At 38.2% G+C, this 27,480-nt stretch overlaps 1 protein-coding gene and 1 long non-coding RNA gene across 2 annotated transcripts in view; both read left to right on the top strand.

Moving 5' to 3' along the window:
* LOC136245017 (uncharacterized) overlaps positions 1 to 21,839 on the top strand; it is a 44,977-nt gene extending 23,138 nt beyond the window's left edge. Inside the window, exons 4-8 of the mRNA XM_066036565.1 lie at positions 1,868 to 1,944; positions 9,402 to 9,612; positions 17,829 to 17,981; positions 21,558 to 21,758; positions 21,835 to 21,839. Coding sequence (XP_065892637.1) covers positions 1,868 to 1,944; positions 9,402 to 9,612; positions 17,829 to 17,981; positions 21,558 to 21,758; positions 21,835 to 21,839 — 647 coding nt within the window. The remainder of the gene's footprint in view (positions 1 to 1,867; positions 1,945 to 9,401; positions 9,613 to 17,828; positions 17,982 to 21,557; positions 21,759 to 21,834) is intronic.
* On the top strand, positions 10,933 to 13,646 carry LOC136262031 (uncharacterized). Its single transcript, XR_010704082.1, has 3 exons — positions 10,933 to 11,527; positions 12,811 to 12,882; positions 13,397 to 13,646. It is a non-coding gene; the product is annotated as an uncharacterized lncRNA (long non-coding RNA).
* Positions 21,840 to 27,480: the final 5,641 nt, after the last annotated feature.

The raw sequence follows: 27,480 nt of genomic DNA, 5'->3' as shown, positions 1-27,480 counted from the left end.
CACTACAACCCCTACAACTACTATAACCACTGCAACCACTACAACTACTATAACCACTACAACTACTACAACCACTACAACCACTATAACCACTACAACTACTACAACCACTACAACTACTGCAACCACTACAAACACTACAACTACTACAACCACTACAACTACTACAACCACTACAACTACTACAACTACTGCAACCACTACAACTACAACCAGTAAAACTACAATAACTACTACAACCACTACAACTACTACAACCACTACAACCACTGCAACCACTACAACCACTGCAACTATTACAACCACTACAACCCCTACAACCACTACAACCCCTACAACTACTATAACCACTGCAACCACTACAACTACTATAACCACTACAACTACTACAACCACTACAACCACTATAACCACTACAACCACTACAACTACTGCAACCACTACAACTACTATAACCACTACAACTACTACAACCACTACAACTACTGCAACCACTGCAACCACTACAACTACTATAACCACTACAATTACTACAACCACTACAACCACTATAACCACTACAACTACTACAACCACTACAACTACTGCAACCACTACAACCACTACAACTACTACAACCACTACAACTACTACAACCACTACAACCACTGCAACCACTACAACTACTACAACCACTACAACTACTACAACCACTACAACCACTACAACCCCTACAACCACTACAACCACTACAACCCCTACAACCACTACAACCACTACAACCCCTACAACCACTGCAACCACTACAACTACTATAACCACTACAACTACTACAACCACTACAACTACTACAACCACTACAACCACTACAACCACAGCAACCACTACAACTACTACAACCACTACAACCCCTACAACTATTACAACCACTGCAACCACTACAACCACTGCAACTACTACAACCACTACAACTACTACAACCACTACAACCACTGCAACCACTACAACCCCTACAACTACTATAACCCCTACAACGACTACAACCACTATAACCACTACAACCACTACAGCACCTACAACTACTACAACCAGGACAACTACTACAATCACTACAACCACTACAACTATTACAACTACTACAGCCACTACAACTACTACAACCACTACAACCACTACAATCACTACAACCACTACAACTATTACGACTACTACAGCCACTACAACTACTACAACCATTACAACCCCTACAACTACTATAACCACTACAACTACTACAGCCACTACAACTACTACAACCACTACAACTACTACAACCACTACAACCACTACAACCACTACAACTACTACAACCAGTACAACTACTACAACCACTACAACCATTACAACCAGTACAACTACTACAATCACTAAAACTATTACAACTACTAAAACCACTACAACTACTATATCTTCTACTATTACTACATGCTGCAAAGATTTGCATCACTGCACTTGTAATTATAAATACAGTATAGAATTCATATTTCGTGAGTCTTACATGGGGAAACAACCTAGATTTCTATGTATTTCACCTGTGACATTAAGGCTGATTTTCCAGAATCCGGTCACATACCTGCAAAAATGTTTCACAGAATTTCTTGTAATTCAGGTTGCTGACTACTAAAATGCTGAGTAGAAGTTTGCACTGCCTTACATTTATCATGAAATTAATATTTCAGTTGTAAAATGTGACATTAAGGCTGATTTTACAAAATCCAGTCACATAATTATTATGTATTTGATAGATTGTTAATTAAATACTTAACTAGCTGTATAAGGATATTATTTACTTGACACCTGGTATTAGAATCAACTTAAATTTGCTCTAGAGTATTATACTTTGTTACAGCTCCCAATCAAGTTCAAAGTGTTAGTGTCACATGTGCTCCTGTGGACCTAGTCAATGAGTGTACAGTGGTCTGGAATGTGAGAAACTTTGTATAATGTGTGCATATGTTTATATGTACAGTACATGTTGACTGTATACATATGTACATTTCCCTAAGTACAGTGTGCAAAATAATTCATGCTGTATGTAAGTATACATGTATCACCTACACTGTAATACCAAATTGTGAAAAATCTCCACAAACATTGCACTGATCCTGTATGTAGCAGTCAAGTAAATGCATGGGAAAACAAATGGAGTACTTACACACTAGTGATGGTAAGATGATAACTTCACTGTACATTTTACAATGGTTGATGATATGTATTCTTCAAAGTACAGTAATAATTCTAATAATACAAAAAATAAGGTAAGAGGTTACAGTGGCATGCTGCTATGTATGCTCATGCATCTCAGAGTGTGGCTTTGTGTGCATTGTTTAAACATCTGAAAACCATACTTGGGGAAAATCACCTCAATTATGTAGTGATTATTATTATCATTGTATTGTTACAGGTTTTTGCAATTGAATTCGGCGACTTTGCAATTGAATTCGTCCCGTTTGCAATTGAGTTCGTCGCTTTTGCAATTGAATTCGTCCTGTTTGCAGTTGAATTTGTCGGTTTTGCAATTGAATTTGTCCCGTTTGCAATTGAATTCGTCGGTTTTGCAATTGAATTCGTCGCTTTTGCTGTTAAATTCGTCCGTAACAAGAATGGCAGCTGGAGCAAACACCAAAACATGATGTAGCAGCTGCTACAAGAACTTGTTGAAGTACAAAAGTAGTAAACAACTCTTTATAAGGCAATAATTCTTCCTCTACAGCCCATCCAGCAACACTACGCCATTCGCGATGGGTGTGGTCACTCGCGAACAAGTTAATTAACTTGTCAGACAGCTATCAACTTCGCGTACTACCAGCTTCAATTGCCTTCTAGTGTCTCAAGTGTAACTCTCCAAGGCATAAATAGTTCATCTCTTAATGAACAGGTTGGTTTCTTGGAGCCGTTTTGTTTATGACGAATTGTAATGCAAACGCGATGAATTCTAATGCAAAACCGACTAATTCAACTGCAAAACCGACAAATTCAATTGCAAAACCAATGAATTCAATTGCAAACGGGACGAATTCAATTGCAATACCGACAAATTTAATTGCAAACGGGACGAATTCAATTGCAAAGTCGACGAATTCAATTGCAAAAACCTGTTAGTTGTGGTTCTATACATGCGGTATAAATGCAACCAAATTTTGCACTTTGAAGTTGTTACATAAATTAGGGTTTTGCCTGCATCAAGGTATAGAAAAGACAGACATAGGTAACAGAAAACTGAATCCTCAGAAGCGGATAAAGGGAGAATACAAGAAAGAAAATCTTTACAACATCATAATCCTCTAATAGGACAATCATAACTATTCTAGTAGTAGGACAGTTATGGTGGTCCATAACTATGGTGGTCCATAACTATGGTGGTCCATGGTGGTCCAGAGTTAACCATTTTCAATTGGAGAAGTTTGACATACATTTGGACCTAGATCTGCACTAATTCCTATACCTATCTCTCGCTGGATCCATCATTAATATTAGTTTAAAATGATTTTTGTCATCCATGGGATTGTGAATCTAGGAAATTTTAGACCATCGTAATATTCAAAACTTTCAGTGGAGACCCCTCCATCTGTGACTCACTTCCAAACCTGGAAACCATATTTGAAAAACTCTGTAATGTAGTGGAGATTTTACACATTTGGTGGTGAATAATATACACACATACATTCTTGTACCATATTAATCAAGACCTTTGCAATGATTACTGAACTTTACCATACCATGAGAAATGGGTGCATGTGTCATTCAAAATCTTGTATGTACTTTTACATAATGCAGAATCTATTTAATTTGTACGTGTAGTAATTATCAAGACACACGGTAGTGTGTCGTGTGGCCCAAGAAGCCGGCGCACCACACTGTGAGTATATTTACAGGAAGAAAGTAAACGCGATTTTCACACCTTTGTAGCTCCGTGATTCCTTATCCTATTAAAACCAAAGTTGCTACAGAAATGCCGGCGAGGTAGGGGAGTCCACATACCAAATTTGAAGAAAATTGTTCTAGCCATTTCCGAGATACAAGCGGCCAAAGTTAGGGTTTTTTTCTCTTCGTATTTTTTTTCTTCTTCTTTTCGCACACTTTGCAAATCCGCAATAAAACACGAATGCGTGCTTGGATCGGGCTGAAATTTGGCACACTTAAAGGGCTCATTAAGGCGAATCTCAGTACCAAGTTTGGTAGGACTCCGATGAACATTCACAGAGTTATGACTGATTGTTTGCGTAAAATAAGGTCGAAGGTCTGTCACGCCCACAGGGTAAACCGCTTGAAGGAATGAGCTGAAAATTGCTATGTAGATGGAGTAACTATCGTAGGAGTGCCTTTTGGTGGTTTGAAAGGAATCCAGTTAAAGGCCATCGAGATATGACACAAAACCCAACCTATGTCACAATTACGCGATCGACTTTTATGAATAAAAAAACTATTAGTTTTCACGCCTACCAGGCAAACCGCTTAGAACTGTGAGCTGAAAATCAGTGTGTAGCTGGAATAATTATCATAGAAAGTCCTTGCAGTAGTACAGAAGAATCGGATTACAAACCACTGAGTTATGATTCCAAAGCCAACTACGTGTAGCATATGGGAGATCGAGATACTCTAATTAGAGATTTCCAACTAAATTAAATAACTAACATTCCATGCATTCATTGGTATGACAAATATTGTGCTATTTTTCAAGGTCATTTTAATACAAACCCCACCTCAATCGGTGGTTCCTATCAAAAGATATAAGCAAAAGAAGTTGACAGTGTGATGATTTTTGTGTACAGCATTGTCAATGCTTTTTATGTATATCACATGGCACCAAACACAATGTTCAAAGTGTCATAAATCTAGATAGGAAACTATTAATAGCATGAAATTTTCACCACATATCTATTTTATGGAGAAAAGCATATGAGTGCTAGGTAAAACCTCTCAAGAGTGACCACTTCTTTGTAGACTGACAACTCAGAATATTACATGAATAAAGCAAGTGATTCACAAATAAAACCGTGTGTATTATGTAATACTAAGTATACACAGGTACCCAATGCATTTTCAGGGATAGCTAACTAGAAAAATCAGTAATATTATATAACATGGTAAGTAGTGACATCACAAGTCACAATTAACAAATACTTCGGAAACATGACAATCAGATAACAAAATATATGACCAATATTATTTAAAAAATATATATTAATAGATTTGTTTGGACACTGTTCAGTTTTATTTGTCACATTGTAAGCACTAAGGATGATAATTATTATATAACACAATGACATCACTATACTACAAAGAGAAATTATAAATAGTTTCTGACCAAAATTACAATCACTGAAGCTGCTATAAAATGGATCAAAACAGCAATAAATACACCAGAATATAACATCAGGTAAGTGTGAAGCCATGCAAGGCTGGTATGAAGTGCCTGTCTCCACTTTTGAAAAGATTATGCTCAACCTTGAACCTTATATTGCAATTCCGCGCAAGACAACAAACTGCTCACCTTCAAACTATACTTGCATCAATGCAGAGGGATGCCTTGAAGTCCCAGGTAATTGTAATGCTAGATTCTGAACAGTGCTAGTTGGCGATTTACCTTTTAAAGAGCCATATTTTCGTCGTAATCCAACTTCAATCGTCCTCCAATCAAAAAACACACGGCAGAATTGAAATCAGCGTATAGGGTTTTCCCAGGAACGCTTTTTTCATCCTCATCAGCCATAGATTCATGCGGAAACACTCGGAAACTTTGACTATCACCGGTGCCGCATTCTTCCAATTAGAATTACGTATGCAATTATTTGTACGGGCTCCCTATGGGGATTTTTATTTCTCAAACTTTGATTTGACATATTTCAATAAATACCGGATGGATTTTAATCCAGTAAAGTGCATTGCGAAGTATGAAGCATTGACTACCAGTAACTGGAACGGCAGCTTGTGAAATATTTATTGAAGGTGTGTAATTTAAGTAGCAAAAATGTGTGTGAATAATTGGCTGGTTGGAAATCGCTACTCTAATAGAACAGTCACCCTAATAAAGCATTCAGCTACGTTTATAACCTACTCCATTATAGAATTATATGGCATTGCAAGTTATTCTGTAGGGAATTCAGCTACAAACAGTTAATCTTATAGACAGTTCAGCTACAAGCAAGTCATCCTGTAGAGAGTTCACCTACAAATATGTTGCTGTAGAGATTCAGAACATTATAAGTCACACTGAAGAGAATTCAACTATAAACAAGTCATCTTGTAGAGAGTTCAGCTACAACAAGTCACTCTGTAGAGAATTCAGCTACAAACAAGTCACTGTGTAAAGGGTTCAGCTACAAAAAAGCTAACTAGTAGAGAGTTCATCTAGATCAGCTACAAACAAGTTACTTTATGCAATGTTCAGCTACAAGTAAGTCACTCTGTAAAGAGTTCAGCTACAAACAAGTCACTCTGTAGTACAAACAAGTCACCATGGAGAGAGAGTTCAGCAACCAATCAAAAAACCACCATGTAAAAGAGTTCAGCTATACAAATAAGATATGACTCTATAGAGAGATCAGGTAGAAACTTAACAGATCACACTGTAGAGAGTTCAGCTAGAAACAAGTCATCCAGACTGAGTAGAGAGATCAACTAGAAAACATCACCTTGTAGAGAGTTCAAATCACCCTGCAGATAGTTCAGCTACAAACAAATCACCCTATAGAGAGATCAGCTAGAAGAAGTCACCTTGTAAAGAGTTTAGCTACAAAGAAACTACCATGTAGAGAATTCAGCTATGAACAGATCATCCTGTCGAGAGTTCAGCTAGAAACAAGTCATCCTGTAGAGAGATTAGCTAGAAGAAGTTACCTTGTAGAGAGTACAGCTACAAAGAAACAACCATGTAGAAAGCTCAACTGCAAACAAATCAAATTGTACAGAGTTCAGGTACAAACAAATCACCCTGTAGAGAGATCAGCTATAAACAAGTCAACCTGTAGAGAAATCAACTAGAAGAAGTTACCTTGTAGAGAGTTCAGCTGCAAACAAACCATCATGTAGAGACTTCAACTGCAAACAAATCACCCTGTAGAGAGTTCAGTTACGAAAGGATCACCCTGTAGAGAGTTCAGCTAGAAACAAGTCATCCTGTAGAGACATCAGCTAGAAGACGCTACCTTGTAGAGAGTTCAGCTACAAAGAAACTACCATGTAGAGAGTTCAACTACAAACAAATCGAATTGTAGAGAGATTAGCTACCAACAAATCACCATGTAGAGAGTTCAGCTAGAAACAAGTTATCCTGTAAAGAGATCAGCTAGAAGAGGTTACCTTGTAGAGTGTTCGGTTATGAACAAACCATCATGTAGAAAGTTCAGCTGCGAACGAATCACCCTGCAGAGAGTTCAGCTATGAGACGATCATCCTATAGGGAGTTCAGCTAGAAGAAGTCACCTTGTAGAGAATTCAGCTGCAAAGAAACCACCATGTAGATAGTTCAGCTGTAAACAAATCATCCTATAGAGAGTTCATCTACGAACAGATCACCCGGTAGAGTTCAGCTAGAAACAAGTCACCCTGCTGAGAGATCAGGTAGAAACAAGTCATCCTGTAGAGAGACCAGCTAGAACAAGTCACTTTGTATGTAGAAAGTTCAGCTACAAAAAAATCACCCTGTAGAGAGGTCAGCTACAAACAAATCTCCCTGTAGAGAGATCAGCTAGAAGAAGTTACCTTGTAGAGAGTTCAGCTATAAAGAAACCATCATGTAGAGAGTTCAGCTGCAAACAAATCACCTGTAGAGAGTTCAGCTACAAACAAATCACCCTCTAGAAAGATCAGCTAAAAGAAGTCACCCTGTAGAGAGTTCAGTTACAAAGAAACCACCATGTAGAGAGTTCAGCTACAAACTAGTGACCTTGTAGAGACATCAGTTACCTTGTAGAGAGTTCAGCTACAAAGAAACCATCATGTAGAGAGTTCAGCCACAAACAAATCTCCCTGTAGAAAGGTCAGCTAGAAGAAGTCACCTTGTAGAGAGTTCAGCTACAAAGAACCATCATGTAGAGAGTTCAGCTACAAACAAATCTCCCTGTAGAGAGATCAGCTAGAAGAAGTTACCTTGTGGAGAGTTCAGCTACTAAGAAACCATCATGTAGAGCGTTAAGGTGCAAACAAATTACCTGTAGAGAGTTCAGCTACAAACAAATCTCTCTGTAGAGAGATCAGCTAGAAGAAGTTACCTTGTAGAGAGTTCAGCTACAAAGAAACCATCATGTAGAGAAAACAAATCACCTGTAGAGAGTTCAGCTACAAACAAATCTCCCTGTAGAAAGGTCAGCTAGAAGAAGTCACCTTGTAGAGAGTTCAGCTACAAAGAACCATCATGTAGAGAGTTCAGCTGCAAACAAATCACCTGTATAGTTCAGCTACAAACAAATCTCCCTGTAGAGAGATCAGCTAGAAGAAGTTACCTTGTGGAGAGTTCAGCTACAAAGAAGCCATCATGTAGAGAATTCAGCTGCAAACAAATCACCTGTAGAAAGTTCAGCTACAAACAAATCTCCCTGTAGAGAGATCAGCTAGAAGAAATTACCTTGTAGAGAGTTCAGCTACAAAGAAACCATTCTGTAAAGAGCTCAGCTGCAAAAAAATCACCTGCACAGAATTCAGCTACAAACAAACCACCCTGTAGAGAGATCAGCTAGAAGAAGTTACTTGTATATTGTTCAGTTATACAAACGATTTACCCTGTAGAGAGAGCAGCAAAAAGAAATCACTTTGTAGAGTGTTCAGTTACAAAGAAACCACCATGGAGAGTTCTGTAATAAATATATGTATTGTATATATAATTTGTACATTTACTGATAAAATCAGAAATATTTAAAGTACATCTGCTTCATCTTTTCTTCTTCCTGTGGAAAAGAAAAAAAGACAGGTTAAAAAAGTCCCAGTCGGCCTATGGCCGGCTTTGGGGTATATAAATACAAAAAGAAGTGAAATCTAATCCAAAACAGCCAGCTGTAAAAAAGTTTGCAGCCCTCAAAAAGGCTATGGTGAAAAAGATGTGAAATCCAAGATGGCGGCCAAGAAATGGCTGTGATGGTAGGTTAATGGTAAAATTTTAATAACGGCAATTTAGGTGAATTTTTTGCCAAGACCAAGTGGCACAAAAATTCACCTGAATTGTTGTTATTGAAATTTTTACCATTAACCTATCACCACAGCCATTTCTTGGCCGCCACCTTGGATTTCACATCTTTTTTCACCATAGCCTTTTTGAGGGCCGCACACTTTTTTTACAGCTGGCTGTTTTGGATTAGATATCTGTATGTGCACACATAATCTATATTTTTTCTGTTTTGTATAAATATAATTGTAAACTAGTTATCTTTTTTTCTTCCATTTATCAGCCTCTAGCCTATGGTACTAATGCAGTACCACTACCTATACTTTATCTGGTTTCATATTCTGGAATAAACATAACAGCTGATAGCAATACTGTTATGTCTAGTCCCCATGTGTTCACACTACCAGCAGTAGATGGTTCTGTTATTGTTAGTGTAACAGCTTACAATGACTTTGGATCAGGAGGAACTAGTCTGGGAGTTCAAGATACTATTAGTAAGTCACAGCATGCATTCTGTAATCCATGTAAGTAGCTTGGAGCTTGTATATACAGTACTATGAGGAAACTTAATTGTACCTTAGTTTTAGAAATATACAGCTAGTGTATACATAGCTGTTTTCTTGAAATAATGTAATAAATGTAAATCACTGGTCACATGAATGTATTTTCATATGAATGTATGTGATGATACATAGTCATTCTATACTGTACACACAAGTATGTGCACAATGACCCTTGGAGTATATTGGTATCATGAGTTAAGTACTGGTGATATTAAACATTAATCACTCCTTATTACCAGATATTATTACAGTTTAGCAATTGATGCTGGTTTACTGTGACTGAGTATTAGTTAAAAATACAGGTATATCACAGCTATTTGTATTGTATGTAATGGACTTTCAGATTTGCTACATGGCTATATATGTAATTTTGTATCCCATCCAAAAACAGCTTATAGCTGTAAAAAAAGTGCGCGTCCAAGTAAAGCAGAGTTAACTGCGACAAAAAGTAATGATATCATAATGCGGCCATGTGCGAGGTGTGCAAGTTGTAAAATTAATATTAGCTAATCAGATAATACAATGTTATTGTTAAAGTGTTAATGAGAACTAGATGCTGCTAGTTTATAAGTGTGTGAGCATCTTCATAAATGCCACATAAATTTAATTCTCAATAAAGCAATGTGTATAGATTCTCTGATAGTAATAAATAGTTTGAGTTTGGCCGCCTTTCCTGTATACAGCAATGCTACGAACAAAGGAAAGGCGGCCAAACTCAAACTATTTATTACTATCAGAGAATCTATACACATTGCTTTATTGAGAATTAAATTTATGTGGCATTTATGAAGATGCTCACACACTTATAAACTAGCAGCATCTAGTTCTCATTAACACTTTAACAATAACATTGTATTATCTGATTAGCTAATATTAATTTTACAACTTGCACACCTCGCACATAGCCGCATTATGATATCATTACTTTTTGTCGCAGTTAACTCTGCTTTACTTGGACGCGCACTTTTTTTACAGCTATAAGCTGTTTTTGGATGGGATTTCAATACTTTTTGTTAGAATAAGCAATGTACTGTTGATAACAGTAGGTGAGTTTCCATGGTTTTGACAGAAACCCCAGATTACAGTGACAGAATATTGAAATATAACTGTAATTTTAGTGGCCAGGGCCGCCCACATTGAGGGTAACTGGGGTATTTTGCCCCCTGCCACAGCCCGAAAGGGGCCACTTGAATACCTTTTTAAAGAATGATCGATATACTCTAATAGAGCAGTCAGGATCTAGACCCTTCCTTGCCCCTGGGCCCCTCTTTAACTCTTTTCCCTGGGCCCTCTAATTCTCAGGACGGCCCTGTTAGTGGCATGCAACTGCAGTCAACTAACACCCATTTTAACTATTAAACCCTTAACAACGCTTTGCCTTTCATCTTGTACTGCATTGAAACGATCAAAATACTCTATTAGAGCAGTCACAAAACAGCTGTAACACAGCAATCAATATTTAGCATAGTTACAACTTTTGCTTAGCATCGGATTGTATAGTTTAAATTACTAGCTACTTACAGACTTTACAATATAAAAATATGGCACTTGTAGAAATGTGACTGTTCTATTAGAGTATCTCGATCTACTTCAAGTATTGACTAATTCAAGTGAAGAAGCTACGCCCCTGCCAAGAGATCTTGTGAAATGAAATGAGAATAGTAAAGAAAAGGCAAGTATGTACAGAGACAATAGAGGGGCGCGTAATTATGTCCTGTTGTAAATAAACGCCTTTAAAATTTATATTACTACTAAATAAATGCACCAGAATAGGTTTGTGTGGCTGTTGTCTCCAAGATTGTCTCATTACTTGTCTTTTCGTGTTGAAGGGATTTAGTCGCAATTGGTGAGTTTAACTATACATGTATTTGTGTTATAAAACTTAATTGTAAAAAGGCGATTAGCACATATCATGATAAACATGTATTTGTCACAGTAGAGTCTCTCACGAAGTCACGATTATTACGAGACATTGGACCAGGGTAAAAATTTACTGCTATATTTAGAGGTTGTAGCGTTTGTATATCTTAGTATCTTAATAAATAATCCCCCATGATCACTAATCACTAATAGTACAGTGAAAACTGGTCATTATTCAGGCCGTAGGGACAAAATTTTCTGACCTTGCCTTTTAAAGAGGTGGCTGCATTATGCGGCCTTAAAAAAAGGTAAGAAGCATGCTGTTCTAACTGGCTATGGAGATGGATTTAGTGTATGACAGCATATGAGACAGTGAGTGCTGGTAGCAAGGGGGCAGCCAATCTGTTAGAGCACCAAAAGCACTGCTTCAGACATAGGCAGTTGACTGTCAGCCCCAAGTGTAAAAAGTTTCACTATTGGTCCTTATAAGTTCCTGATGAAGTCATTATCCATAAGATATATTTTTCAGAGTATCCATTTCAGTTCTACAATATAGTAGCCAAGCATAAGATGATCATAACACAGCATTCCAGTAGTTTAGTGGTGACCACAACACTGCCTGAGTTAAACTGTGGTGAGATTTGAGACTACCAGAAGCCCTGGAATGTCTTCAACACATGAAATACCAAATATCTAATGCCTGGCTTTCATCCACAGTGGACCTGTCTTGGTGGCCACTTGTACAGAAGGGAAACAGCTGCCACACAGTCTTGCGAGCGAAACAGCTAGTTGCCACACCCCTTAATTATCAATTTGTAAAATCTTTAGCAAAATTGTGTGTGCGAGCAAGTGCGATGTGGCAGTGCCGTGTATATGGTTGCTGCCTAGCAGTGACACATCACGAGTATTGAAGTCACAATGCATTACTGTATCATCCATCTAAATACAATCTCTGAATGTGTCATTTTGTGTAGAGAGCAATCTTCCTGACCTGCAGGTTTTAGTGTATATTGGTAACCATTAATATTGTTCGCAATATTGTGAACTATATGTACAGTGAAACCTCACTTAGTGGCCACCTCTTTAATAAGACCACCTCATTATATTGGCCACCTCTAGTAGGTCCCAAATATAGCTAAGCATTACTTATGACCTCATTAATAAGGCCACCTTGTTATTCAGGCCAAATTTTTTGGTCCCACAGCCTGCCATATTAATGAGGTTTCATTGTACTTATGTGAATTATTATTTTTCGTAACTTTTCTTCAGGTTTACTGATGGGCACTATGAAGCATTGTTGACTGGTACGTGTATAATGTGGTGACTTGAAATTCTAAAACAGTACGTAGCATGTCTTGTATGTACATGTAATGTGTTGTAATGTGTCCACACATCCACACATCTTAGAAATAAATATAATTGTATTCTCTATAAATAGTCAGTTCCATTGTGCCACTGGGTCATAAGTTGGTTGAGTATGGATCATCCAGGATACTTGAGTCACATTTTGTCCTGGCCAAGTGGATCTCATCCACTGACAGAATATACAGGATCAGATCACGTGTATAAATTACGGTGGAACTTGTTTATTGCCACCTTCACTCATTCAGCAGGTAACAGTGTATAAATTCTCAATTGGAATTGGCTTTTCAAGAGTGGTTGTCTTTCTATACTAGTGGCCATTAAGACAGGTTGTACTGATAGAGTGTACATACTAGAGATGCAACAATATCCTCTACTTAGTGTCGTTTGATAGTGATGCAATGGAGACTATGTATTATTGCATTTAATTACTATACTATTATATTGCAACTCTAGCACGTATTTATAACAGGAATGTTTGTTAACCGTTTAGACATGCTGGAGCCACACCCACTCATCTGGATTCTACAAATGAAGTCATACCAACTTGTTGTCATCATACTTACTCGTTACTCCCTTGGATGAATATACATGCCGTCATGTGAGACTTGCTACCATGGCGGGCCACTGGAAAACATTTGCATAGCAGTTATATTACAGTCATTATTGTACAATTCTTACATTATTGTTGTAAAAAGTGTTTGGTATTCATGTGTCTCCTCTGTATGTTGTAATGGCATGTGTAATTTTGTGTGGGGGTGCTATAAAGTGCAATAATGCATGGTGACAATTGTATTAGGCGATTTTGCACACTTCCTTTTAAGCTAGCTACATGTGCTAATTACTCACAGCTTGTGTCAACAACTGATAACCGCAGTTGTACTCTTGTGTCATTCTTTAAGCCGCGCCCTTAGAGGACAAATTATGTGGGGGCGACTAATTTCAAAACGAAGGATGGTATGCAGCACCATAGATTATATCTATGGACTATAATCGGCTATGGCAGCACACTTCTTGGTGGCTATATGTACTGATTAACTACATAGAGCGCCAGTTCATCAATACCCAGTGACCGCAGTTATGCTCTGCGTCATTCTTTAAATTCCGAGTAAAATTCTTAGAGAGCAAATGACGTGGGGGCGACTAAATTCAAATTTCAAACTAGCCATTCTCGAAAACAAATGTTTCAATCTGAACGAAACTTTTAGAACAGTTTAAAGACACATTGCCCTACATGCCAAGCGAGTATTGCGGAAAACAACAATCTGGGATTTGTATTTGGCCTCTAGGTCGACTGAGAACGACTGAAACTTCGTTTGGTGCTGAAATCACGATTGTAGAGTAATCATGTATGGTGAAATCGATGATGTGAATCTTGAGGTGATTGAGTGAATACTGAAGCGATAACAGGGCGATCAATGTTCGGAATGCACAAAGGAACGCAAGGCATACACCTGCGGTTGCGTCTAACCGCATGCGATAAAAAAAAAAAAAAAAAAAAAATATGAAACTTCACCTTTGATGTCGGCAACCTCGATCACGAAACAATCGGCATGGATTTGCTTCACTGCTTGTGTGGTAGTTACTAGTGACACGATGAGTTCAACTCCAGAGTTTCAGAGGGATAGCGTAAGTGACGGGTGGATTACAGGAAGGCCGAATTTGACAACGTTCGTTCTTGTAAAATCCTCACGTAGTGGTCGCGTCATTTATTGTCTGCGGCGCGCGTTTCTGCTTTACTGGCCGCGCGACTCACTACCGTGAGTCTTGATCCATTATAATGACTTTGCAGAGAAATGGTTGCATACGTAGTCATGTTAAAGGGAAAGATAGATAGTACTATATATACTGTATATATGTCTAATCAAGCTGTAAAAACAGAGCACGGCCCCCCAAAAGGCCAGGGTGAAAAAAGATGTGAAATCCAAGATGGCGGCCAAGAAAATGGCTGTGATGGTAGGTTAATGGCAAAAATTTTAATTATGACAGTTCAGGTGAATTTGAGTTGCCTCCACTACTAGGATTCGGCACCAAATCCACCTGAATTGTTGTAATTAAAAATTTTGCCATTAACCTACCATCACAGCTATTTCTTGGCCACCACCTTGGATTTCACATCTTTTTTAGCGCTGGTCTTTTTAGGGGCTGCACTCTTTTTTTACAGCTTGGCTGTCTTAGTTTAGATATCACTTCTTTTTGTATTGCAAGCCACAAAGCCGGCCATAAACTGGCTTTGGTGCTTCCTTTTAACTTGTGTGTTTCTTCTTTACTGCAGGGATTGTGGAACAAAGGAAGTAATTGTGTGTATAGCTTTTGTCTGATTAAATACAGTATTTGTATATTTAACACTGAATGATTATCACATACTGTAGTTAATAAGGTGACTTCTTGCATAACTGAACTGTAGCTGAAACTCTCATTCTTTGTAGCTGAACTCTTTTCAGGGAGATTTGTTTCTAGCTGAACTCTCTACAGGGTGATTTGTTTGCAGCTGAACTCTCTACGTGGTGGTTCTTTGTAGCTGAACTCTCTACAAGGTTACTTATTCTAGCTGATCTCTCTACAAGGTGACTTGTTTCTAGCTGATCTCTCTACAGGATAATTTGTTTCTAGCTGAACTCTCTACAGGGTGATTTGTTTGCAGCTGAACTCTCTACAGAGTGATTTGTTTGCAGCTTAACTCTCTACATGGTGGTTTCTTTGTAGCTGAACTCTCTACAAGGTAACTTCTTCTAGCTGCTCTATCTACTGGGTGAATTGTTTGTAGCTGAACTCTCTACAGGGTGATCTGTTCATAGCTGAACTCTCAGGTTTATTTGTTTGCAGCTGAACTCTCTACATGATGGTTTCTTTGTAGCTGAACTCACTACAAGGTAACTTCTTCTACCTGATCTCTCTACAGGTTGACTTATTTGTAGTTGAACTATCTGCAGGGTGATTTGTTGTAGCTGAACTCCCTACAAGGTGATCCTTCTAGCTGATCTCACTACAGGATGACTTGTTTATAGCTGAACTCTCTACAGGGTGATCTGATTGTAGCTGAACTTTTTACAGGGTGATTTCTTTGTAGCTGAACTCTCTACAAGGTTACTTCTTCTAGCTGATCTGTCTACAGGGTGACGTGTTTCTAGCTGATCTCTCTACAGGGTGATCTGTTCGTAGCTGAAGTATCTGCAGGGTGTTTTGTTTGTACCTGAACTCTCTACTAGGTGTCTTCTTCTAGTGTTTGTACTACAGAGTGACTTGTTTGTAGCTGAACTCTCTACAGAGTGACTTACTTGTAGCTGCATGAACACTGTATAAAGTAACTGGTTTATGGCTGATCTCTATAGGGTAGCTAACTTGTTTATATAGATGAAATTTCTACTGGGCAGTTTCTTTATAGCTGAACTCTCTACACAGTGACTTGTTTGTAGCTGAATTCTCCACAGAGTGACTTGTAATGTTGTAGCTGAATTCTCTACAGCGTGACTTGTTTATAGCTGAATTCTCTTCAGTGTGACTTGCAATGTTCTGAATCTCTACAGCGATATATTGTAGCTGAACTTTCTACAGGGTGACTTGCTTGTAGCTAAATTGTCTATAAGATTAACTGGCTGTAGTTGAACTCCCTATAGAATAACTTACAATGTAATATACTTCTATAATGGAGTAAGTTACAACATAGCTGAATGCTTTATTAGTTCTATTACAGTGTCTCGATCTCGCATTTGCTACACGTAGTTGGCTTTCGAATCATAACTCAGTGGTTTGTAATCCGATACTTCTGTACTACTGCAAGAACTTCCTATGATAATTATTCCAGCTACACACCGATTTTCAGCTCATTGTTCTAAGCGGTTTGCCTGGTAGGCGTGAAAACTAATCCTTTTTTTTTAATTCATAAAAATCGATTGCGTAATTGCAGGGGCGGATCCAGAGTTTGGAAAGAGGGGGGGCACCTTTCTGAAAAACAGTTGAAGACCAAAAAAACTTGCTGAAAACCAGTTGAAGACCAAAAAAAAAAAAAAAAAGGTCACGACAATAATAGCTAGTTATCCTTACCAACTATATCACGTCTATGTAAAATAAAATTGTATTTATAGCTTCATAGGTAAGCTACACTGCCTCATGAACATTGTGACTGCTTTATTAGAGTAATTGACTGCTCTATTAGAGTATCTCGATCTTGTATGCAATTTCTTGAAGGGGGGGGGGCATTTGCCCCAAATGCCCCATCCTGGATCCGCCATTGAATTGTGACACAGGTTGGGTTTTGTGTCATATCTCTATGGTCTTTATCTGGATTCCTTTCAAACAACAAAAAGGCACTCCTACGATAATTACTACAATTTTCAGCTCATTCCTTCAAGGGGTTTACCCTATGCGCGTGACTGACCTTCGACCTTATTTTATGCAAATAATCGGTCATAACTCCGTGAATGTGCATCGGATTCCTACCAAACATAGTAATGAGTTCGTCTTAATGGGCCCTTTAAGTATACCAAATTTCAGATTGATTGCATTATGTGTTTGCATTTTATGGCAGATTTTGTAAAGTGTGCGAAAAGAAGTAATATGTAGAAGAAAGAAACAAAGAAAAAATCCCTAAAATTTGGCCGCTTGTATCTCGGAAATGGCTAAATTGATTTTCTTCAAGTTTGGAATGCCTAGCTGGCACTTTTGCAGCAAGTTTGGTTCCAATCGGATAAGGGATCACAGAGCTACAAAGGTATGAAAATCACATTCTCTTTCTACCTGTTAATATACTCATGGTGTGGCGCACCGGCTTCTTGGGCCGCACGACACACTACCGTGTGTCTTGATATGATGCCGCTTAACTCATTACTTTCCCAGTAATGCCAAAAGAAAGCTAAATATCCAACTACACCTCCCAGCATATGTAATGTCTGCATACACTGTACATACATCTGTCTGTTCCGCAGTGTCCCCTGTAGTACAAGGCACCACATTAATGTTACTAGAAGGGAATACTCCAGCAGAGACTTATAGTGTAGAAGTTGAATGTGATATTAGCCCTAGTAGTACAGCTGACTATTGTGAAGTGATTGCTCGTAACGATGACAGTACTCTTTCAGGTATTTACATATTTGTATAATGTACATGTACGTATGCAGTACTTACGGTATGTTTGCAATTAAGTGTTGAAGTATACGTATGTGACACATTGTACAGTGTATGTGGTATAAGTCAAGTTATACACAACAGTACTAGTTTTTTTCTACCATTAACATGGTTACATACCTATACATACAAGTTTTACAGTGTTTAAATAAATGACTACAGTTTTGGTACTCAAGAATGTACAGTGTATATGTATCTAATCCAAAACAGCCAAGCTGTAAAAAAGAGTGCGGCCCTCAAAAAGGCTATGGTGAAAAAAGATGTGAAATCCAAGGTGGCGGCCAAGAAATGGCTGTGATGGTAGGTTAATGGTAAAAATTTTAATAACAACAATTCAGGTGAATTTGTTGTCGAGTGCGGCCCTCAAAAAGGCTATGGTGAAAAAAGATTTGAAATCTAAGGTGGCGGCCAAGAAATGGCTGTGATGGTAAGTTAATGGTAAAAATTTTAATAATGACAATTCAGGTGAATTTGTTGTCGCTTGGTCTTGGCACTAAATTCACCTGAATTGTCAGTATTAAAATTTTACCATTAACCTACCATCACAGCCATTTCTTGGCCGCCACCTTGAATTTCACATCTTTTTCACCATAGCCTTTTTGAGGGCTGCACTCTTTTTTCTACAGCTTGGCTGTTTTGGATTAGATTTCACTTCTTTTTGTATTTGTATACCCCAAAGGGACTTTTGGGACTTTTTAAACCTATCTTTTTTTTCTTTACCACAGGAAAAAGAAAAGATGAAGCAGATGAATACTTTAAATATTTCTGATTTTATCAATAAATGTACAAATTATATATATAGTACATGTATTTATTACAGAACTCTACATGGTGGTTTCTTTGTAACTGAACACTCTACAAGGTGAGTCCTTCTAGCTGATCTCTCTACTGGATGAATTGTTTGTAGCTGAACTATCTACAAGGTAACTTCTTCTAGCTGATGTCTCTACAGGGTCACTAGTTAGTAGCTGAACTCTCTACAAGGTGACTTCTTCTTCTAGTTGACCTTTCTACAGGATGATTTGTTTGCAGCTGAACTCTCTACATGGTGGTTTCTTTGCAGCTGAACTCTGTACAAGGTAACTTCTTCTATCTGATCCCTCTATAGGACGATTTGTTTGTAGCTGAACTCTCTACATGGTGGTTTCTTTGTAGCTGAACTCTCTACAAGGTGACTTCTTCTAGCTGAACTACGTAGTTGAACTCCCTACAAGGTAACTTCTTCTAGCTGATGTCTTTACAGGGTCACTTGTTTGTAGTTGAACTCTGTACATGATGGTTTCTTTGTAGCTGAGCTCTCTACAAGGTAACTTCTTCTAGCTGATGTCTCTACAGGGTCACCTGTTTGTAGGAATTCTTTGTAGCTGAACTCTCTACAAGGTAACTTCTTCTAGCTGATCTCTCTACAGGGTGATTTGTTTGTAGCTGAACTCTCTACAGGTGATTTGTTTGCAGCTGAACTCTATACATGATGGTTTCTTTATAGCTGAACTCTTTACAAGGCAACTTCTTCTAGTTGATCTCTCTAGAGGGAGATTTGTTTGTAGCTGAACTTTTTGTTTCTTTGTAGCTGAACTTTCTACCAGGTGACTTCTTTTAGCTGAACTATCTCTTCCATAGTTTAACTCCCTACAAGGTAACTTCTTCTAACTGATCTCTCTACAGGGTGAATTTTTTGTAGCTGAACTCTCTACAGGGTGATTTGTTTGTAGCTGATCTCTTAACAAGGCCTGAGCCCACGGTCCGGCCGGTCCGGCATTGGCCGGACCACTTTTCAGCTACTTGAATTTGTAAAAAGATCGAGATACTCTAATAGAGCAGTCATAAAAATATACTCTAATAGAACAGTCATCGTAACACTCTAATAGAACATTCAGTATAGAATATAGCCACTGTCCTAATTACACTAGACTGCTGTGTAAGCCATTACATCTCTGGTGATTTTAAATTACTCCAAGTTCCAATGAGTCATCTGCACATGGCATTGTGTTGGGCTAATCATGCATGTCATGCATTAGCAGTTACAATCATATCTCAAAGAACTAAACTTTCACTGTGAGAATTTTTGTATCATGAAAATGAATTAACTACTAACTAGATATGAAGTTGAATTAATTGGTATACTGCAACACAAATTTACCATTGATGGTGAAAAGACTTTGCATGTAAAATAGCCTCCAGATGCCATTTCAGAGCATTTACTTTCAAAAAAATTTCCTGGGTGAGCATGCCCCCAGATCCCCCTAGCTTGGCATGCTGTGTTTTGCTTAGCACATCCAGTTGAGTGTAACATGAAAGCAGATAATCTCTAATTTAATTTTAAAATCATAATATTAGCTAGATCAATAAAAACTGAATAGTATACATGACGGCTGTGACCTCCATTGTAGTCCATGCATGGCCGGACCACTCAAAATCTCTGGGCTCCGGCCCTGCTCTATACAGGTTACTTGTTTCTAGCTGATCTCTTTAATTCTCTTCAGGGTGACTGCTCTATTAGGATGACTGTTCTATTAGAGTATCTCGATCTTGCACTTGCTACACCAAGTTGGATTTTGGTGTTGTAACTCCCTGGCTTTAAGCTTGATCCTTCTACACCATTGAAGAGCCTTTCTTAGATGAATACTCCATCCATGCAGCGATTTTCAAAGCATTACTCCAAGCAGTTTATCTGGTAGGCGTGGCAAGCAGTCGTTTTTTATTAGCTAATCTCGATTGCATAATTGTTATACACTGTTGGATTTTTCGTGTATCTTCCTGGTTTTTAGCTCGATTTCTTTCAAACCACAAACAGTTTGAGGTTCAATAGTTAACCTATTCACCCACCGATTTTTAGCTTCTTCCCGTAAGCGGTTTACCCTGTAGCCGGGACAACATATTGGTGTTATTTTTCGCTAATAAATCTTTGCCTGTTTATTGTATTCCAGCCAAAATTGGTACCAAGTTGCGCTTTTATACCCTCCTTCTGTGTGCCAATTTCAAGGCAATCGGATATGGCGTTCGTGTTTTATAGCAGTTTTTGCAACTGTGCAAAAAAGAGTAAGAAAACTAAGAAAGAAAAAAATCAAAGAAACTAAGCCAATTTTTGAAGTCACATATCTCAGGAACGCTTGAAGCGATTTCGCTCAAATTTGGTATTTGGAGTACTGAAGTTGGAGGGAGGGTCCACAGCAAATATCGTCTTGTTGCATCAAGGCAGCACAGAGCTATGGAGGTGTAAAAATTGTGTTTTCGTTCTTCCTGTCAATATACTTACGGGTGTTGCCCGCCGGCTTCTTGGGCCGCACGACACAATACCGTGTGTCTTGATACAACATACTATTTTTGATGCTCTAACTCTTGTATGTAGCTCATACACATGCACTGTATATACAGTCCATATGCATACTGTACATATGAGGCATTGGGTGATGTACATTTTAAATTAAAGTATAGTGTACTACCCTTATGTTTTAGTACAAGATACTTATGTCTGCTACATGTATGACCTACAGTGGACTGTTACTAAATGTACATTATCATTACCTCAGCTTCAGCCACTATTATGGGTGATATGGCTACAGTGACAGTTAATGGTCTAGTATGTGAGCAGACATACTCAATTGTAGCTGGAGGGATAGTTACAAATGATGTATTGATGGTCCGAACATTGGATGGACCCAGATTTCATATGGAAACTATTGTTGCTTTAGCTTGTCCAGTAATTATATCAACTACAGCAATGACAATGAGTAAGGGAGTTATCTATCACTCTAGCTGTTACAATTAGTTTTTTCTTAATGTGTATTATGTATTGGATACATTTAGAGTAGTATTGTGCACTGTACTTGTACATGGAATTTTTAGTGAGTTAGTAAGTATGTAAGGTGGTACACTCTCAGGCAACTTTGACAAATCACAAGATATGGACACGAGTTTTATATCAAAATTATGCATCAAATGGTACGATTGTACCATTTAAGTAGGAATCCAGGTGAAATTTTTTGCGTGGCACCCAAAATTCCACCTTTAAAAATCATCCTAGAGTTATCTTACGAGACCAGAATCACCTTTACGGAATATTACTAGTCCATATATAAAACAGCATTAAATACAACAAAATGCTTACAGGTGGCTGGATACTGAATTTACTAGTCCATATATAAAACAGCATTAAATACAACGAAATGCTTACAGGTGGCCGGATACTGAATTTTAATAATTCCCAAGTTTAGACTGACTGCCTGACTACCTGACTGCCTGACTGACCACAGTCGCAAGCCTAGAGGCCAAACGAAGCAGTGCACGGCCACCATTTTACGCCACAATAACAAACTCACCCGTGTGATGTGCCTTTTGGGGTTCCGACGAGTGTGTGCCCTCTGCGCCTTGTCTTTTCTTTTATCTTCAATCAAGGCTGCTGCTTGTCCTCTTCGTCCAACGAAACCATATCGAGGCATTAATTTTCCGTATCAACACTTTCTTTAAGCAGCATAACAAACACCACAAGATTATTAAGATGCTTAGACTATGCTACTGTAGGGAGGAATAGATTATATATTCCTTACTTATATCTATGACGGAGGCTACTATACGGAGGTACTGGTACTAGATAGCTTTCACGATAGGTCACAAGATCACACCCATTCTTTGTTCTATGCATTATCCTTTACTTTACTTTCCATAGTATCCGATCCACAGGGAAAAGCTGCTGCTTTAAGTGATCAATTCCAGTCTGTATTTACCCTAGAGGACACATCAAATATACCTAAATTGGATGACAGCAGTTTTATCACTCCTATGCTAGCAATTTCTTTTTCAACCAGTGGTATACAAACTTTGTTACATAACCTCGACCCAAACGAGGCTCAAGGCCCTGATAAGATTGCCCCCTTTGTATTAAAGAACTGTGCTGCAGAAATAGCTCCCATATTAGAAATTATTTTTAAACAGTCACTAAACTCAGGGGTTCTCCCTTCTGACTGGCTTACCGCAAATGTCTGTCCTGTCTTTAAGAAAGGTAACTGTAACACTCCATCTAATTATCGTCCCATTTCCTTAAAATCATCTTGTTATAAGATAATGGAACATACGTGTATAATATTTCACTCTATTATGGATCATGTCCAGCATAATAACGTTTTAATTGATAATCAACATGGATTTAGGTCAGGATTTTCTTGTCAAACACAATTAATTTCACTGGTAGAAGACATATCCCATGCAATGGACGATGGATTTCAGACAGATGTGATACTATTGAATTTTAGTAATTAAAGCTTTTGACACTGTCCCTCACATACGTCTCCTTAACAAGCTCCAAAATTGTAAAATTGATAATCTTATTATGACGTGGATCAAATCCTGGCTTACCCAACGCACACAATCTGTTGTTGTAGATGGTACTAGTTCCTCACCTGTTTCTGTACTATCAGGTGTGCCTCAAGGGACTGTCTTAGGTTTTTATTATACATTAATGATATTGCAAATAGAGTATCATCTTCAATTCGTCTGTTTGCTGACGACTGCATCTTGTACAGAGTTATCAAGTGTGAAAATGATTCTATTATCCTTCAACGTGATCTTGACCGATTATATAACTCAATGGGCAACACTTTGGAAAATGAATTTCAACATATCTAAATGTGTACTAATTTGATGCTCTCGATCACTTAATCTATTTCAATATGACTACCAACTACATAATCATAATCTAATAGTAAGAGATGAGCATTTGTATTTGGGTGTCCTGCTACACCAATTCCTATCATGGTCTAATCACATTACTAGAACTACTGTAAAAGCATCACAACTATTCAACTTTTTAAGGTGCAACTTGAGTATATAACTGTTCTCCCTCAGTTAAAGCCTCCGCCTGCCTTACTATAGTTCATTCTGTTTTAGAGTATGCAGCATCAGTATGAGACCCATACCAACAAAATGACATCTTATCCCTAGAAAAGGTCCAACGTAGAGCTGCTTGGTGGGCACTGTCTGACCATAATAGACTTAGCAGTGTAACTGATATACTAGAGGTTTTGGATTGGCCGTCACTTGAATCTAGATGAAGAATTGGTTGACTACAAAAATTTTATACAGGGATCAACAACTTATCAGGATTATCCATTCCACCATATTTCTTGTCAACTCAACGTTCCACTAGACACCACCACACTCACCACTTTATCCAACCCAGTACACGGTCCAGTTATTACCAGCATTCTTTTTTTCCAAGAACAATCAAAGGTTGGAACAGCTTGCCAGTATCTGTCATAGAATCAGAAAACATACACTCATTTACTAATTACTACTTATTGTCTATCTAATTGCTTGCTGTATATTTTATGTGTATGTGTGATCTCTTTGGGGTGTTGATCGCCCCCTGGGCACATCAGCAATTGCCATCTGCCCAGTAACAATAAATAATTAAATAAGTATCGATTGAAACCACAATGACACACCCCTTTTGTACTAATTGCACATAGAACTTGCACATAATTTCTGTGATCTAAGTGCACGCTATAGTGTAAGGGTGCGCTATGATATAAGCACGTGAAGTAATGTTGAGATGGTTTCAAGTATTGTGTAATCAACAAACTGGTTTAACAGGTTTGCGGTCACGTGACATGCTACGTTCTTGAAAGGTGAATGGCCTGGTTAAAGAAAAGTTCCCACCCACCCGCCCATTATTTGGATATAAATTAGATATATGTGCACATATAGGCATGGCTGCTTGTACAGTACATATAAGGTATACAATTTGTTAGAACTTTTGTTACTTATTATTTATTTTAGCTAGGTGGTGACTGAGGATTGAGGGCGGGTGAATTAGATGCTAGTTATGTAGCTGTAATGCATTATCAATTGATGCCAATGTTATTGTTCATGACATAGCTTGGTCTGTCATTTTGGTGCTGGTGATTGATTGCTGCAGTTTGATATGTCTTAGTGGTTTGCTATCATCACTTGCAAATGCTATGTTCATTCATCTACCCTATTTATGGAAGAACTTACTGCCCGCCCTATGATTTCCTCAGTTGCCCGTTATTCATCCAAACTCATCCTCTCTATATCAGATATTATATGATCTATATATTGTCATGTCATGCATGATCTCATGTAGATATAATCTTACTTGCTATTATGGTATCATTGTATTCTTGTTGCATGATTGCTGAACTTGTGTATTGTCACGTACACTACTGGCTTTGTGGGAAAATGTTATGTGATTAGAATTAGGAAAAAGAGTAGACAATGCAGAGCTTGGTGCGGTGTAAGGGTGGATAGCTAGGTTAATAAATGTATGCCCAAGAAGCCGGCGCGTAACACCCGTGAGTATATTGACAGGAAGAAAGAAAACGCAATTTTCGCACCTCCGTAGCTCTGTGCTTCCTTGATGAAACAAGACGATTTTTGCTGTGGACATTTCCTCCAACTGCAGCACTCCACATTCCAAATTTGAGCGAAATCGCTTCGCGCGTTCCCGAGATATGCGACTTCAAAAATTGGCTCAGTTTCTTCGTTTTTTTTCTTCTTATTTTTCTTTTTCTTGTCGCACACTTACAAAAACTGCTATAAAACGCGAACGCGTTATCCGATTGCCTTGAAATTTGGCACACAGAAGGGGGATATAAAGGCGCATCTCGGTACCAACTTTGGCTAGAATACGATAAACAGGCAAAGAGTTATGAGCGATTATTCACGAAAAATAACACCAATATGTTGTCACGCCTACAGGGTAAACCGCGTATGGGAAGAAGCTGAAAATCGGTGGGTGAATAGGTTAACTATTGATCCTCAAACCTTTTGTGGTTTGAAAGAAATCGAGCTAAAAACCAGGAAGATACAACGAAACAACCAACAGTGTGTAACAATTACGCAATCGAGATCAGCTAATAAAAAAACGACTGCTTGCCACGCCTACCAGATAAACCGCTTAGGGTAATGCTTTGAAAATCGTTGTACAGATGGAGTAATCATCTTAGAAAGGCTCATCAATGGTGTAGAAGAATCAGACTTAAAGCCACGGAGTTATAACACGAAATCCAACTTGGTGCGGCAAGTGCGAGATCGAGATACTCTAATAGAGCAGTCATCCTAATAGAGCAGTCACCCTGAAGAGAATTCAAGAGATCAGCTAGAAATAAGAAACCTGTATAGAGATCAGCTACACACAAGTCACCCTGTAGAGAGATCAGCTAGAAGAAATTACCTTGTAGGGAGTTCATGCAACTATGAAAAGAGATAGTTCAGTTAGAAAAAATCACCTTGTAGAGTTCAGCTACAAAGAAACCACCATGTAGAGAGTTGAGCTACAAACAAATCGTCCTGTGGAGAGATCAATAGAAGAAGTTACCTTGCAAAGAGTTCAGCTACAAAGAAACCATCATGTAGAGAGTTCAGCTACAAACAATACTCCCTGTAGAGAGATTAGCTAGAAGAAGTTACCTTGTAGAGAGTTCAGCTACAAAGAAACCATCATGTAGAGAGTTCAGCTACAAACAAATCTCCCTGTAGAGAGATCAGCTAGAAGAAGTTACCTTGTAGAGAGTTCGGTTTCAAACAAATCACACTGTAGAAAGATCAGCTAGAAGAGGTCACCTTGTAGAGAGTTCAGTTACAAAAAAAACCACCATGTAGAGAGCTCAGCTACAAACTAGTGACCTTGTAGAGACATCAGCTAGAAGAAGGTACCTTGTAGAGAGTTCAGCTACAAAGAAACCATTCTTTAAAGAGCTCAGCTGCAAACAAATCACCTGTAAAGAATTCAGCTACAAATAAATCACCCTGTAGAAAGATGAGCTAGAAAAAGTTACCTTGTAGAGAGTTCAGTTACAAAGAAACCACCATGTAGAGAATTCAGCTACAAACTAGTGACCCTGTAAAGACATCAGCTAGAAGAAGTTACCTTGAGAGAGTTCAGCTACAAAGAAACCATTATTTAAAGAGCTCAGCTGCAAACAAATCACCTATACAGAATTCAGCTACAAACAAATCACCATGTAGAGAGATCAGCTAGAAGAAGTTAACTTATAAAGAGTTCAGCTACAAAGAAACCATCATGTAGAGAGTTCAGCTTCAAACAAATCACCTGTAGAGAGTTCAGCTACAAACAAATCTCCCTGTAGAGAGATCAGCTAGAAGAAGTTACCTTGTAGATCGTTCAGCTACAAACAAATCACCCTGTAGAGAGATCAGTTAGAAGAAGTTACCTTGTAGAGAGTTCAGCTACAAAGAAACCACCATGTAGAGAGTTCAGCTACAAAGAAATCACCCTGTATAAAATTCTGCCACAAACAAATTGCCCTGTAGAAAGATCAGTTAGAAGAAGTTACCTTGTAGAGAGTTCAGCTACAAAGAAACCATTCTGTAAAGAGCTCAGCTGCAAACAAATCACCTGTACAGAATTCAGCTACAAACAAATCACCCTGTAGAGAGATCAGCTAGAAGAAATTACTTAGTAGAGAGTTCAGC

Source organism: Dysidea avara, chromosome 1 (genome assembly GCF_963678975.1).
Source record: "Dysidea avara chromosome 1, odDysAvar1.4, whole genome shotgun sequence".
In the NCBI taxonomy this organism is placed as follows: domain Eukaryota; kingdom Metazoa; phylum Porifera; class Demospongiae; order Dictyoceratida; family Dysideidae; genus Dysidea; species Dysidea avara.
Note: the sequence above shows the minus strand (reverse complement) of the source record. Positions and strands in the feature narration are given on the sequence as shown.